Genomic DNA, 17117 nt, shown 5'->3' with positions numbered 1-17117 from the left:
ATACACAACTTTCACATAATAAATCATTTTGTTTAATATGTATCATTTATACATAGATAAATGTATGATACGAAACTTTTTAATGAAATGATTAATTTAAAAAATACTTTTTTACACAACTAGTGTACATTTTTTAGTAAAATATTAGACTGTATAAATTTTTATTTATAACGAGTCTTAGTGTACGTCATTGTCTCAAAAACTGACTTAATAATAGTCATAATAAAAGTTGTGTGCAATGATGACAATATGCTTAGAAAATTTTATATATATATATATATATATATATATATATATATATATATATAAAATTTTCATTGAAGGGAAATAATAATTTTTAAAAATTTAAGGATGAAAAATAATAAATAATTGTTCTGTAGTTCTCCTATACCTGCTGAACACCACACATCCATACTTTTGAAAGGAAAGAAAAGATAACAAAGCGGAAATCGTATCCAATAATCACAGCTTCCCTATAACTAAAATGTGTAATTTAGGCCATAACATTTAATAAAAAAATAAAAGATTGAAAGTCAGCCATAATAACCACTGACTTCATCAAGTTGTGCACAAGTCGTGCTAAAAACATACAATTTCTGATGTCCAAAAAAGAAATATACAATTTGTACACAGTACTTATGACTTCAAAGGAAACCCTATTTTTAAATTTTCTGAGCATGTAGTCACAATAACCCACAACTTCTAATATGATTATTATGAAATCATTTCTTTAGATCATGACTTACATCAAGACTTGTAATACACTAAAAATTTGTCTATTCTAATATTTTGCCCAAAAGAAAACACTATATTTGTAAAAAAAACATTCTTTAACACTATATAATAAAGACAAATACAATAATTTTCTAAAAAGTCAAAGTCATAAATTTGTTGCATAACTTTCTATTATAATTATAGAAATAAATAATAAATTTTACATGGTCATAAATATTTAGATTATATAAGTATGTTGAGTATACATTTATTTAATCCCCTTACATATATTCCTATAATGAAAATTTTTCGTAAAATTGTTATTTGTTAATTTTAAATGAAATTTTTAAATAATTTTGTTTTTCATGAATGAATTTGATCTCATCCAATAAAAGCAGTTATTGAATGAATTGCATTCAACTTTCATTGTATTAATCAAATTGAATCCATTTGTTTACTAAATTTATTAGTAGATAAAAATAGATTGATGGACTATTTTATCCCATTAATTACAATTAAAAATAAAATTCATCAACCTTAATAAATATTAAAATAGAGATTCAAGATGTAGTGTTAGTTTCTATATATTTGTACATACATACATATCTAGTTTGATTAAATTTAGGTGTTTTGTTTACAGCCCTAACAAACGAACGAAACATTTGCAATTGGCACATGGAATGATTATTGAATGTTTACACCATTCATCTCCATCTTGTTTAGCTTGGAAGGTCTCTTGTAATTCTTTAACAAGAGGGATGAGCAAACAACACTGAGAGAAGAGGCCGCCATTGCAGCTCCAGCAATCCATGGTGGTAAGCGAAATCTAGTGGATGAGTAAAGAATTCCCGCTGCAATTGGGATGGCTAAGATATTGTAACCCAAAGCCCAAAAGTAGTTTAGACGTATACGAGAGAAGGTTCTGTTCGCAAGGTCAATGGCAATGATTATATCCTCCAAGTTGCTCTTCATCAGAACGATGTCTGCTGCTTCAATTGCTATGTCTGTGCCAGCGCCTATTGCCATCCCAACATCAGCTGCCACAAGTGCTGGTGAGTCGTTGATGCCATCTCCCACCATTGCCACCGTATACCCACAACCCTGTCTCAACTTCTCCGATTAAATAATCACATGTATGCATATTTAATCAAATGTTGTATTTAATTTCTGTGATAAAAATCATAGTATATATGACATTTAAGGTGACTATTATTGAATCAATAAATTTTTAGTGTATATCAGCTGGTGATTGAATAGGTGTACGATTTTTCACTGTTTTGTAACTTGACTTAACCTTAGTTATACCCTGTTAAAAAGCTGGCGGAAGGTATTATATGGCTTAGATGATGTTTTTGTTGTGGAGAATTTAAGTAAGAAAATTAGAAGGACGTGTAATCATGTACTGTTTGGCAGTGTTAAAGACTTGTTTGGGGCAATGATTTTGTTATACCTGCAGTTCTTTTATTTTAGTTGCTTTAGTCTCAGGTTGAGCCTCTGCTATGACAGTTTCAATACCGGCTTGTCTGGCTATGGAATTGGCAGTACCCCAGTTATCACCTGTCACCATGATGCTCTTAATTTTCATGGAATTAAGAATGGAAATAACTTCATTGGCGCCAGGTTTCAATGGATCAGATACAGCCAAAACTCCAGCGACTTCTCCATCCAAGGATACTAAAATCCCAGTTTGAGCCAGGCTTTCAGCTTCTGCTAGTATTTCTTCAGCATCAGCTGAAATTGTTATGTTATGATCCAGCATCATCTTTTTATTCCCTACCAATATTTCCTTGTTTAGAACAATGGCCTTTACTCCATGGCCTGAAACAGAAACAAAGTTGCGTGCTTCTGGCCAGGAATGATTTTGTTCTTCTGTGATCTTCTTGGCGTGCTCAACAATGGCCTTAGCTATTGGATGTTCGCTGTTCACCTAATAAAGATATAACTTTAAATACTATTTTAAATGTAATTTCAGATTCAGGAAGTTATGGTAAATGGAATAAGGCTTGCCTCTGCTGCAGCAGTAAATTCATAGAAATCTTTAATTGACATCTTTTTGAAGATTTTTGTTGTTACAACCACTGGCTTCCCAACTGTGAGTGTTCCTGTCTTGTCAAACACAATGCAATTCACCTGCAATATTGCAAGTTGTGATTGTCAATTTCACATCAAGATAAACGCTACCAATAGAATTTTTCCCCATTGTTAATGTGAAGACCACTACTCACTTACCTTGTTTGCACTTTCTAATGCTTGGCCCCCTTTGATCAACACACCTTGTGTTGCACCAACTCCAGTACCAACCATAACAGCAGTAGGAGTGGCTAGGCCTAGAGCACAAGGACAGGCAATGACCATGACTGAAATCCCAAACTGAAGTGCAAGCTCAAAGTAGTTCATGGAGGATGGTATCCAAGATTTCGGGTATGCATGTAACTTTCCTGCTATAAACCAGGAGAGCCATGTTGAAAGAGAAAGCACAATGACCTGCAAAAAACAAAAGGGAACTGGTGAGCATGGATGAGTTTCCTCTGACTGACTCCATGAGTAAAAACTAAAAAAGAAAAATCAGTAAATATATTAGTTCTAAGTTTACCAGAGGAACAAAGTATTTAGAAATATGATCTGCAAGTTTTTGAACCGGAGCTTTAGCCATCTGGGCTGACTCAACAAGTCGAACGATCTGGGAGAGAGCACTCTCGGATCCAACTCTTGTCACCTTAACATGCATGACCCCATTCTCATTCATAGTGCCTCCAATCACCATATCACCCGTCCTCTTTGCCACGGGCCTTGCCTCTCCGGTTATCATGCTCTCATTTACATGACTTTGTCCCCATATGACAAAGCCATCAGATGCTACTTTTGAACCAGGGACAACCTTGATCACATCGTCCTTTTGTATCAACCGACTATCAATTTGTTTTTCACTAACAACATCCCCATTGTCATCTTGAGTTAACAAGGTCGCTGTCTCAGGTGTCAAGTTCATAAGCTTTGCAATGGCCTGAGATGTCTTCCCCTTTGCCAACACTTCCAAATACTTCCCCAACAGAATAAAAGAAATAAGCATAGAGCTGGTCTCAAAGAAATCGTTTCCTTTGAAATGCCGAGAGAAAACAGCTCTTTCCACAACATAGAGAGAATAAAAATATGCTGCATTTGTCCCTAATGCTATCAACACATCCATGTTAGCAGAACCTTTGCGCAATGCTTTATATGCCCCAACATAGAACCGTCTCCCTATGATAAACTGCACCGGGGTAGCAAAGTTACACCTCAAGAGAAGTCCAATAGTCAACATATTGACAATTTTGATATCCAAAACACGTTTAACTCCAGGTATATACATGAGAACCATGGATGTAAAGAAAACAGGAATGGTAAAAGCTAAACTCCATATGAAAAGCATGAAGTATCGGTTAATTTCCTGCTGTCTAAGTGCTTCTCTTCCTTCATCGTTTGGAAATATCACCGCTTTAAAACACCCTGATCCAGTGGATTCTATGACTTCTATGAAGGTTCTTGGTCCTGTCATGTGTGGTATATAAGTTATGGCAATTTTGTTAATGTCCGGATATATGTCTATGGTTTGAACACCAGGGAGTGCATGGAGAGAGCGCTGAATGGCAGCAAGGGATTGGTCGTTTTTAATGCCATCGATTTTAAGTTCAATCTTGCTCATGTGTTCCCCTGTGCTTATTAGTATGGCTTCGAACCCGGTGTCTTGTATAGCTTCCATTAAGTGGTTGTGGGTGAGGATTTTGGGGTCATACTGGACTTCTGCTTCTTCTGTTGTTAAGGCCACTCGTGCCTTATGCACCCCACGAAGGGAATGTAGAGCTGATTCAATAGTGGAGGAGCAAGAGGTACACGTCATGCCTCGAATGTGTATGCGGCATATTTGAGTTGAGGTGTAGTTGGAGTCTTCTTCAATAACTTTGGCTTCAAATCCAGCATCTTCAATGGCCTCGCGTATCCTCTCCTCCTGCGTCAAATGTATATGATTTGTGAACAGATGATGAAATAAGAGTTTAGTAATGGCCATAGCTATTCTTTTTTCCATACACCCTTCTCAATAGATATCTATTGTATTTTCTTTTCCTAAAAATATTAAGGATGGAGTAAACTCATGAATTTATTCACCACTAAATTTTTGGACATGCGTTAAATTAATTTTATTTATTTAATTAGTTATTCAATAAAATGAGGCTTTAACCTTAATTAATTTCACCTATTATTTTAATTTTTTTACAAAATATAATATCAGATCAAATATACTTCTGGTCGTATAATTTTTTTTTTTTAATTCTTCGAAAAATTCTTCACTCTTAGTCTAGTCTCTCTAATTTTGAAAAAAATAGTGTTTTGTAGATATATAAAAAGCAGTTTAGAGATGATGTTTGAATATCCAAAGTATTGTATACAGATTGAACTTTAGATGTTTTATACAGACTAAAATTATACGTTTTCCTAAAATATTTATTACTAATAAAATATTTTTTTATTATTAATTTGATTTGAGTTTTAAAAACTCAAAACATAAAAATATATGTTTAAATTTTTTAATTTATATCATAAAAATTGTATTAAATTAATCTTCTCTTAGGTATTTATTTATTTTGATATTTTATTTATATTTATGAGTTATCATATAATGTATGAATATAAATTAAAATTAGTGATTCAATTGGTATAAAATAGTTATTTATAAGTAAATAAGAATATAAAATTGTTTTACCATCTTCCCCACTTCAACATTATAGTGAATGATAATCACTTCAACAGTTAAATTCCTTACATACGATGTTTATAAAATCAGATAATACTTTTTAGATCGTTAGAAGAAGATCCGGTAGAAGAGATTTATGTTGAGTGGGATCTACAAATGGAAAGAATAATGGCTACAGGAAGAAAGTGGAGCACATCATAAAAAGTGCTAATAGGACAGCCGTTAATACGAGTCAGCCAAGGAAAATTTAGGGTCTAATATTAGGCATCCTTGGAGCAAAAAGATTGTTCTCTCTCTCTCTCTCTCTCTCTCTCTCTATAATAATAATAATAATAATAATAATAATAATAATAATAATAATAATAATAATATTAATAATAATAATAATAAGATATGCAGTTTAATCATCAACTTTTACTGGAAAAAGAAACCATACGTGCACTGGACAGCATTATTAATGTAATGAACACCGTAAAAATCAGGTTCACTTTGACTTTAGTTTCTGGTATAGGTACGTTTTTGTTTTGGTTGATATTTCGGTTTTAATTTATTTATAAACCATAGAGAATATATAACAAAATAATAATAATAATAATAATGATAAGCGACAAGCAAAAGTAAAAATAAACTCAAGAAATGAGAGATGAGATTTAGAAAGGAAAATGATATAGTACCTCTTTGAATTTCACGCTGAAAGGAAGGATTAAAAAAACTGAGAATGCAAGTTTTAATTTAAAAGAAACACAATATTTACATTATATTGTGTATATTACATTAATTAACTTTTTCAATCAAATAAAATAATTTAAAAACAGTTAATTCTATTTAATTTTAACAAGATCAATAAGAAACAATTCATCATTGAAAATAACATTAATAAAATATAAACTTCACAACAAAATTTATTGGAGATTTAAAAAAAAACGTACTTAGATAAAAAAAAGAAATAAAAAATTATTAAAAATATTGAAAATAATATGAAAAGTTATGAAGAAGTAAAAATGAATTAAGTCAATTTAGAATGATGTTCTATTTTTAGGGTTGTTCCATGAGAAAGACTAAAAAAAGGTATATTGCATGGAAGAACGTTATTGGTCTCGGTGATTTCCTTTTCATGAGAAAAAAGAAAATGGAAAAGCCAGAAAACGAAACACTCACTCATGATCTTATCACACCAGCTTTCAATATGTGTGAATATATTATATACCATCCAACTATTTCTTACAAAGACGTAATATAAAATACATGTATATACCATAACAATAGCATTGAGTGTATAGACTTAGAAATTTTGAGACGCAACTACAAACCTTCCACCAAGCCTTGTACTCATCTATAGTTATATATATATATATATATATATATATATATATATATATATATATATATATATAAATGGTAGTATTTGACTTGAGTGTTATGAAAATAAAGATAAAAAAATGGCTAATATATGCAATTTGTGTGTCATATCATATTCTTGTAATAGAGCCTTTATAAACTACAACAGTGAAATGTCACCATCTAAAGCATCATTATCTGTAAAAGAGTAAACATTGAAAGGTTTAATTTACGTTATGGTAAATTCTTTCAGTTCTTTAAACATAATTATTGAGTCTTTAGCGAAGGATAACTTTTATCGATTTAATTAATCAGACAGTTTTTCTGCACGAAGCATAGCACTACGGAATTTCGAGATCTTTGATCCACGTACTTCCCCTACTCACCTTTCGATCACCCACTTACTTTCGAAAAACGATCATTTGCCATGATTATAATATTTTAGACGTTAATGAAAAAACAATGATTGAAGAGATCAAGAATAGAAAATTTTGGGAAATTTTACAAATGATCAATTGCCAATATATTATTTATACCACGTACGTAGGCCTAACATATCCTTAAAGAACCCCTTAGACACTAAATAATTGATATCGAAAGGTCGTCTTAAATTAAATAAAACTTCTTGCAAAAACATATGTATCTTCGGTCCACAATCTGGAAACTTAAATCAGAATGTTATTATTCTCAAGTAACTGACGTAAACAACTTGCACATTTAATTTTACAGAAAATAATTCAGTTCTTCAGAAATCAGGAACACAATCTTGTGAGTAGAATTGTTCATTTAATTTTTTTCCATGGTATCATTGTGCTGCGTACAAACAAACTCTTGTGATTTTTTAAAGAACTCAGAATTCGTGTATGGAGAGACATGAATGTGTTGAAAAGGCAAAAGAAAAAGCAAGCAATGATGAGAATGTTGAAAATAAAGTGTATGGAGAGAGATTGATACTCACGTTAACCATTGACGGAAAGTAAAGAACCTGAGCTTTGTGATTCAAGACATCAACAACGGCCTCTCGGATTCCAGGTAAGCGTTTGATGGTTTTCTCGACGGATCCGGCGCACGCAGCACACGTCATTCCAATAACGCTGAACAAAACCACGGTGGTTTCTGATCCTTCCACCACCGTCTTTCCCGCTTCCACCGCCGTCATCGAAGGATAGCGTGCCTGAGGCCACAAATTTCCACAGCACTGCAAACTGCTCCTGCACTCCCAACCCCCTAACTTCTTACCCATTTCACTCTCCACTACTTTCTTCTTCACAAAATCAACTGCGGTAAACCCTATTTATAGAACTCAAACATCGCTCAACATCATTTAAACAAATAATAAATAAATACTGCTTCAAAATAAAATAGAAAACAGCAAATAGATTTTCGCAGAAAAAATTAAAGAATTGTTTAAAGGAAAGCTTATGACACGACTCCTATCATATGCAATTAAAATTTACCTGTAAATAGGTTACAAGAAAACTGATTAATATTACAAAAAATAAATTACACCAAAAAATCTCGGAACTGTAAATCAATTGCGGTGTGATTTCTGTTAAATTTTGTGAAAAAAGACAGCAGAGCTCAATAAATACTTCGTGTCTATAACTTGATTAAAAATAATTTAACGAAACGTGAAATAATTCTTTACTTTATTAATTATAGTGTTTTTCATGACTTACTAAAAGGGTGCATTTAGATAAATAACTTTATCAGATATTTATTTATTATTTTTAATACATGAATTTAAGTTGCAAATTTTACAATAACATGGTTACAATAAATTAACAATATTTTTGGTGATACAATAAATATATTTAGATAAGCTACTTTAAGAAGCTTGTTAGAAAGATTGTCCATAACGATAAATATTTTATAATCTTAAATCAGCTTCTTATAAATTTATGTGAATGTCCCTAATTAATAAAAAAATAATGTAACAGTAGATTTTGGTTGAAAAAAACTTTGAATTTAAGCCAAACTTGTTAAATAACAAACAAGATACCTTTTCGAAAGTAAGAATTTTAAGTGTATACTCTTTAGTTGTAAGTGTAACCTATTAAAAAAATAGAATTATTTAAACGTATAAAAGATAGCAGTGCACTGACTTTCAAAGAGGAGTCGTTTGTTTAGACCTAAATAAACCTAATGTAATTTAATTTTAAATTTTCAGAAAAGATAACATTTATAGTTTTAAATAGTATTTATATATAGGGAAAATATTATACTAAAAGCAATTTAGTTTCTTAAAGATTATTTTAGTTTAATTATCAATTAAATTATTTTTTGGCACCCCTACTTGCATTACAGTTTGATGGTATCGGATTTGGCAATTTCTTTTTGTATGGAATAGAATAAAAGCGAATAGAAGTATATATTACTTTGTTTTGAGATTCATGGTAAGAAATTAAAAAAACTTATTTGGTTTGAGTCCTGTACCATCATGGCCACTAAGTAACAAGTTGAAACATTTGATTATGAGAGATATATTGACTCTGTTTATTTTATCATTTCTGTTATGTCCAACTTATTAGTTGATTATTACTATTAAAAATTACATCATCATTTTAGCCATTTTTTTATTTTACAAAAGCTACAGATAATTTTTTATAGGGTTTGAATATTGCTAGTTGCTGAAACATTCAAAACGAAGTGTAGAACGCGAGATTGACATTTGATTCTTTAAGCATATGCACCTAATTTAACATATCCTTTCAAGGTGAATTGACAAATGAAAGTAACTATATTAATTTATATTATCTCTAAATTATTTTTTAAATGTATTACTTCTTAAATTAAATTTTATATATATATATATATATATATATATATATATATATATATATATTGTTTTTTCTTTAACTTATGAAAGTTATCTAAAACCTTTTTCCGAGCAAAAATATGGATTGTTTGTCATTTAATAAACGGAATTTCACATTAAACTATAATATTTTTTTTTGTTAATGAAAAAAGAGATATATGTAAGAAATGTAATTAAGAAAATCAATTATTTCGTTAAAGAAAATGAGTTGAAAGTTCATTTTTTAGATTTTTTTAATTTATTTTTATATTATTTGAATACTTTATTTATCGGTATTACACTGTAAAACAGGAAAAAAATATTACAAATATTTATGAGCATTTGGTCAATTTATATAACTTTTTTTTTAATTTATTATAAATAAGTGAGATTTAATTATTTTGTTCAATTATTTTGAAGGGCCAGGGATTCATTGCTTTTGGAAATTATTAAAGTTGTTACATTGTCTATTGTGAAGTATTTATTTCATTAAAAATACATTTAAATTAAATTTCTTAAAGTTAAAAGTATTGTTTTTTAACATTTATCTCTCTCTCTCTCTCTCTCCCTCTCTCTCTCTCTCTCTCTCTCTATATATATATATATATATATATATATATATATATCCATAAAGACATAATCCTTAATTTAGAGAACAAACAAATAATACAATAATAAAAATAAATTTCGCAATATTACTAATATCGGAGAAAATAGTTTGAGAGTGAAACCGATTGTCAGAGTATTCTCTAACAATTAAAAGAATACATGAAATATTGTGAAAAGATATATCAAGACTTAAAAAGATGAAGCTTAAAAATTGATTGTAATAATGTCTAGAGAAAAAAATATAATTTTTTAAGTAAAACACTTTAAAGAAAAAGATCATTTTTCTTAAAAATAATCAACTGATAAAAATAATTGGTCAAAAAGTGTTATCATACTCATGGACACTCAGAATGACCACCAAATAAACACTGCAACTTGTTGCTTAGTGGTCAAAATAGTCTTTTGAGACTTGTTTCTTTGTAAAATCCCAATTCAACTTATCATTTTATTGTAAAGTGAACTAATTCGATAAAAGAATAATTCATTCAGAATTAAGTATAAAGTTTAAATATCTTTTAATTAAAAAAATACTATTAATTAATTAAGTTAAATATATTTTTCATTTTTATTATAAAAAATATATATTTATGTGTGGAGTTTTCATTAAATGACAAATAAAATTATGTTAGATTTTTTTTTTATAAAATCCAAAAACGAAATAATTTATAAATTAATTAAAAATGAAAAAACTATTTTTATGACATTCTAACGATAAAAAATATATTTAATTCTGAATACTTTTAGTTTTTAATGATTTCTTATCTCATCACTTAAATAACAAAAAGAGAATGTCAACAACAGTTGAGTAACATATACTTGCTGTATTCTTTTGTATTATATCGACTAGAGTAACATTTAACTGGAAAAAACTACTCAAAATATAATATGACACCTAGAAAAAGAAAAGGAAAATATAAATTCTTATAGATGTTATAATGTGATAAAATAAATAAAGAAAAAATATAAATATTGAGTGAGTATTTAAAAATAATGTTCGAGCACGTATCATTATTCAAATTTATTTTATAAGGTATGAATATTTAAAATAAGGCAGTATTAAATACGGTTGTAAGGAAATATAATAGTTGTTTATTTAAATGTATAACAGAGATGAAACCACTAGGAGTGTAAGAATGAATATTTTGGTCAATTTTTCCAACCCAGTAATTAATTTATTATTATTTGTAATGTGTGTGAAAATCTTAAACGAAAAACAAATTGAAATGGCAGGAGTAATTTGTAAATTTTAGATATTACAGAGTTTAACTAAGGTATTTTACATGAACGAAAACCCTTTCTCACATCTGTACACTAAACTAAAATGATGACAACACAACACTTTATATACGTACAAAAATGGGTAAAGAAAAACCAGGAATCGTGATCATATATCAGTGGATGACTCTATGCTTATGCCTCGGATCTCAAGGTTGTCTAGCTTCTTGGGTCTCCTGTAATATTTCAACAACAGAGAACAGCAAACAACACTGACAGAGGAAGCAGCCATGGCAGCCCCAGCAATCCAGGGTGGCAATCTGAACCTTGTTGAAGGGAAAAGAACTCCGGCAGCAATTGGGATTCCAAGTAAGTTATAACCCAAAGCCCAAACGTAATTCAGGCGTATACGGGTAAATGTTTTTCTGGAAAGGTCAATAGCAGTTATGACATCTTCCAAGTTGCTCTTCATGAGTACAATATCAGCAGCCTCAATAGCAATGTCTGTACCAGCACCTATCGCCATTCCCACATCCGCTGCCACAAGTGCAGGCGAATCATTGATACCATCCCCAACCATAGCCACAGCGTAACCAGAAGCCTGAAAGAGAAAAACAAGTCACTCGGTATGTTGCAACAGCTAATGTATTCCTCTGAAGCAGTGCAAACAACTGCGGAAGTGAGGTTCAGGCACAAGCATTGAAGTTTATGGATATAAAAACCAGTAATTAAGCAAGGGAGTTTGAAAAAGTAAAGTTAGAAAGACAAAATTACGCTAGTACTGACTACTCAACATAAGCAAAAGAGATATAGTTATCTAGTTATGGTTTGAAATAAGGTGGTATTATTTTCATCTCAAGGCACAGAAGTATCATCTCATTAAATAACTAACTTCTTAAAATTAAGATGAAAATGTATAATCATCATGCATTCGTACCTGCAAGTCTTTCACTTTCTCTGCTTTTTGATCCGGTTTAGCCTCAGCTATAACATTCTCAATTCCTACTTCCCTCGCAATAGAACTAGCAGTTCCGAAGTTGTCCCCAGTCACCATAATGCTCTTGATTTTCATTGATTTTAGAATGGAAATGACTTCTTGAGCACCTGGTTTCAGTGGATCGGATACTGCTAAAACTCCTGCCACTTTCCCACTTATAGATACCAATATTCCTGTTTGAGCCATCTTTTCGGCTTCAGCAAGCATATCTTCAGCTTCAACGGGAATTGCAATGTTATGGTCAGCCAACAGGCTCTTATTACCGACCATTATTTCTTTGTTATGAACGGTGGCCTTTACTCCATGTCCTGTAATGGAAACAAAATCTCGTGCCTCGGGCCATGAAGGGTTCTCTTCATCTCGAAATTTTTTGGCATACTCAACTACGGCCTTGGCCAATGGATGCTCACTATTCACCTGAGATAGGCAAGTTAAATTAAGGGCAATTTTTATGACATGCATATGCATCTATAATCCATGAATTTTAAAAGCGCTTACAAAGAAGCTATCATACTCAGAAAGCAAACTCTTATTTACTATAACTATTCACTAGGCTACGCATTGGAGAAGTAGATAGGGGGAGAGGATTACCTCAGTTGCAGCCACAAGTTCATAGAATTCCCGGAGCACCATTTTTGTCAACAATTCTGTTCTCACTATAACAGGTTTCCCGACGGTGAGAGTACCCGTCTTATCAAAAACAATGCAGTTCACCTAGAAGACAGTCATAAACATATTCACGTGTAAGTAATTACAGATAAAATCATGAAAGCTTTAACAGATGACACAACATACAACCAATGATCAGCTTGTCCGTTTTAACTTTCAAAAAGTATAGAGAGATAGGAATGAAGCACAAGAAAAATCAGATTGATACTTGATACTGATATCCAAAAAACCTATTTACCTTCACCCAGCATAACATTAACAAACAACAGTACTTCATACTCGTACTTCATCTTAAGAACTGAGAAATGATATGAAGTGAACACATTAGTTGATACTCCTTCCTAGAAGGCTAACACATATTTGATGTTCGATTAGGTGGCAGGAATGGCTCTCAAAAACCACTTGATATTAATGATCTTTCCTATGTTTATTTTCTTCTTGGCACTTTATTAACTATTCAATTTTTACCCGATCGACATACACAAAGTAAATTCAGAACTAAAGGGACTAATCAAATGTGAAATGCTGACCTTATGTGCACTCTCTAATGCCTGCCCTCCTTTAATGAGCACACCCTGGGATGCACCGACTCCAGTCCCGACCATAACCGCAGTTGGCGTGGCTAAACCCAAAGCACAAGGGCAGGCTATGACCATCACAGATATTCCAAACTGCAAAGCAAGCTCAAAGCTGTCCATTGAAGACGGTATCCAAGACTTTGGGTAAGCATGATATCTTCCCGCCAAAAACCAGGCAAGCCAAGTCGTGAACGAGATCACAATCACCTGCATAGGAACATCCATCCATCCCATTAGGATCTCATCCTCCGCGAGCACAAACAATGATTCAATAAAAACAAACAAAGTCCTTCATTTTCATCACACCAAACAATTAATAATTACCAGAGGCACAAAGTATTTTGATATGCGATCAGCAAACTTCTGCACAGGTGCTTTGGCCATCTGCGCCGATTCCACAAGGCGAACAATCTGAGAAAGAGCACTCTCCGATCCTACCGTCGTCGCCTTAACATGCAAAACTCCATTCTCATTCACAGTCCCTCCAATAACCTTGTCCCCTTTCCTCTTCGACACGGGACGCGCTTCCCCCGTGATCATACTCTCATTCACGTGACTCTGCCCCCGCACAACAAACCCATCGGAAGCCACTTTCGCGCCAGGAACAACCTTAATCACATCATTCTTCTGAACCAACCTGCTATCAATCTCCTCCTCCCCAACAACATTCCCATCAGCGTCCAAATTCAGTAAAACCGCCGTGTCGGGTGTCAAGTTCATGAGCTTGGCAATCGCATCAGACGTCTTCCCCTTCGCCAAAATCTCGAGATACTTCCCAAGCAGAATGAACGAAATAAGCATCGCGCTCGTTTCGAAGAAATCATTCCCCTCAAAATGCGGAGAAGTAGCAGCTCTCAAAACAGAGTAAACAGAGTAAAAATACGCAGCGTTTGTCCCCAACGCAATGAGAACATCCATGTTCGCAGAGCCACGGCGTAACGATTTATAAGAACCGTAATAAAACCGCCAGCCAAGTACGAACTGAACCGGCGTGCACAGCACCCACCGAGCAACCTCCCCCACGGTAAGCATGTTCACAACTTTTGCATCAAGTGCGTCCTTTATTCCAGGGACATACATAAACACCATGGATGTTAGAAACACAGGAATAGTAAACACCAAGCTCCATAAGAAAGATTTGTAATACTGCCTTGTCTCCTCGCGTCTGTGAGAATTTCTTTGTCCTTGTTCCGTAGGATATATCTTCGCCTTGAAATTCCCATTCCCTGTTTTCTCAATCACGTTGATCAAATCTCTGGGTCCAGTGAAGTCCGGTTTGTAGGAAACCGATATTTTGCTGAATTCCTCTGTTAAGTCAACCACAAGAACTCCTGGGAGTGTCCGCAGAGAATCTAGTATTGGTTCCATGGAAGCGCCGTCGGTTACCGCGCCTTCCACGTGGAGGTCTATCTTGGTGAAGTCTTCACTTGAACTAATGAGCACGGCTTCGAATCCGGCATCTTCTACGGCTTGTAAAATGTCGTTTGGATTGAGGAGGAGATCTGGGTTATAGTGGACTTGGGCCTCTTCGGTGGCCAGGCCCACGCGGGCCTCGAGGACACCGTGAAGGCCTTGTAAAACGGACTCTAGCGTGGAGGAACAGGAGGTGCAGGTCATGCCTTTGATTTGGATGCGGCATACTTTAACAGATTTATCGTCAGTGCCGTCTGTGAGTAATAGCGCTTCGAAACCCGCGTCTTCGATGGCCTCGCGAATGGTCTCTTCCTGAAAGAACAAAAAAGGTTAGAAAGTGAACGAGAAGAAAAAGAAGATGAAGAGAGAGTGTGTCTCTGTTGTGGTGTTGTTTGCCTCACGTTAACGAAAGAGGGGTAGAAGACGACGTGAGCGCGGTTGTTGAGGACGTCGACGATGGCCTGGCGGATCCCGGGGAGGCGTTTGACGGCTTTCTCGACGGATCCGGCGCAGGCAGCACAAGTCATTCCGACGACGGAGAAAAGAGCGGTGGAGTCTGAGAGCTCCTCGACGGTGGTGGCGGGCTGTCCCTTAGGGTATTTAGGCATGGAGGGGTAATGAGGTCGCGGCGAGAGGTTTCGCCAGCAACTTAACGCTAACAACTTCGCCATTGCTTTTTTCGAAAAGTAGTGCCTACCAAGCAACACCACTCAGGTTCGTAAATTTTAACCCATACCAATACCAGGGTCGCTTTTATAGTGTCAACCCTGTTTTTGCTTCTCCAATGCAATCTCCATCCATACGCTTTTGACTTTAAACTGACACGTCTTGTTTGGTGGGGTCCTTTTTTTTCTATTTTTTAGTCGGTGGACCAGTTACTTACGTGGGCTTAACGCAACTTTGGGTTGGGGGAGTTGAAAGTTGGGTCCGTGTAACTACTAACCACTTCACGGCCCAGAATTAGGGTTTTTTTTTTCACAAAGAAGCCCACTAGATACGGGTTAAATAAGGGAAGTCAAATAGAATAGTTTAATTGTATGGTCTGTTTTAATTAGAATAATTTCCTACGTTCCTTTATAGATTTTATGGAATATGTTCCTTTTTTTCTTTGCTTTTCAAATATTTTATACTATATTGGCTTAGAAAAGGACACTTCCTGAAACCTCATGCATGAAGCGGGCAACGCACTACCTACCATTTATTAATCCAGAAATCATGGTTTCTACGTAAATGACTACATTAATGTCATTCTCTCGTTATATATTTTATTTATTTGGTTAATAGTATTTCTTTATTGGGCCGTCTGTGACGTCATGGATTACGTTTAGAGGCTGGCCAGCCAAATTTGACTTGGACTCTAAAATGAAAGCCCATTCAATAATAGGCTTATAAAATCAAAATATCCAGTCAGCCGTGGCCCACTGTCCAATTCATAATATCTGGGCCTTATCATCTTAGGTTTTTTTTAATAGAAGGGACCAACTCTCTGAGAATGTGGATCATTGATGAAAGACGGTCCAAATCTTTGGTGCCCAATTTCAAATTCACAAGCGTAACCCACTTAAAATGAATATAGTATATGCATCCTCAAGAATAACAAATACAAGCTTTCTTTATCTACAGTATCTATACTATTATATAAAAAATATTCCTCCTTTTTTGTGTTTAATTTTTTTTTTCAATTTTACTTTCAAGTAATTTTTTTATGTAACCATTTTTTAAAATTAAATAAATAAAATTCATCTATAAAATAAATAAAAATCATCTATATTTATTCTTATAATTATAATTTTTTTTGTTAACATAAAAAAGCGAACATACAATTGTTTTCAGTGGTTCATAGAAAGTGAGTATACAAACATTTACAACAATTCACACATACTAATAAATTAATTGAATTACAAATCAAACTTTAATAAAAGGAACTCAAACCTAAAAAAAAAAAAGTCAAATGTAATAATATGTTAAATTTGAATCTTATAAACCAAACATATTAGAGTCTTCTCATATATCCCTAACGAATTTGAATTTTGTTGAAACAAAAGTAGGTTATTAATG

At 33.2% G+C, this 17117-nt stretch overlaps 2 protein-coding genes across 3 annotated transcripts; both read right to left on the bottom strand.

Annotated features, from left to right (window-relative positions):
• Window positions 1–1251: 1251 nt before the first annotated feature.
• On the bottom strand, window positions 1252–8140 carry LOC114173721 (probable copper-transporting ATPase HMA5). 2 transcript variants are annotated; one of them, XM_028058285.1, is made up of 6 exons: window positions 7740–8140; window positions 3308–4699; window positions 2944–3198; window positions 2722–2844; window positions 2165–2641; window positions 1252–1824 (listed from the first exon to the last, which is right to left on the bottom strand). In XM_028058285.1, the coding sequence occupies exons 1-6, from the start codon at window positions 8022–8024 to the stop codon at window positions 1399–1401; spliced, it is 2958 nt and encodes a 985-aa protein (XP_027914086.1). In that variant the 5' UTR covers window positions 8025–8140; the 3' UTR covers window positions 1252–1398. The 2 variants fall into 2 exon arrangements, with proteins under 2 accessions (XP_027914086.1, XP_027914087.1); XM_028058286.1 differs by having other exon boundaries at window positions 1252–1815; window positions 7740–8136.
• A 3197-nt stretch (window positions 8141–11337) lies between these two features.
• LOC114173360 (probable copper-transporting ATPase HMA5) lies at window positions 11338–15799 on the bottom strand. The gene is made up of 6 exons (XM_028057692.1): window positions 15461–15799; window positions 13971–15371; window positions 13599–13853; window positions 12991–13113; window positions 12340–12816; window positions 11338–12003 (listed from the first exon to the last, which is right to left on the bottom strand). Exons 1-6 carry the CDS (start codon window positions 15728–15730, stop codon window positions 11572–11574), a joined length of 2958 nt encoding a protein of 985 aa, XP_027913493.1. The 5' UTR covers window positions 15731–15799; the 3' UTR covers window positions 11338–11571.
• Window positions 15800–17117: the final 1318 nt, after the last annotated feature.

Source organism: Vigna unguiculata, chromosome 2 (assembly GCF_004118075.2).
Source record: "Vigna unguiculata cultivar IT97K-499-35 chromosome 2, ASM411807v1, whole genome shotgun sequence".
NCBI classification, from domain to species: Eukaryota; Viridiplantae; Streptophyta; class Magnoliopsida; order Fabales; family Fabaceae; genus Vigna; species Vigna unguiculata.
Note: the sequence above shows the minus strand (reverse complement) of the source record. Positions and strands in the feature narration are given on the sequence as shown.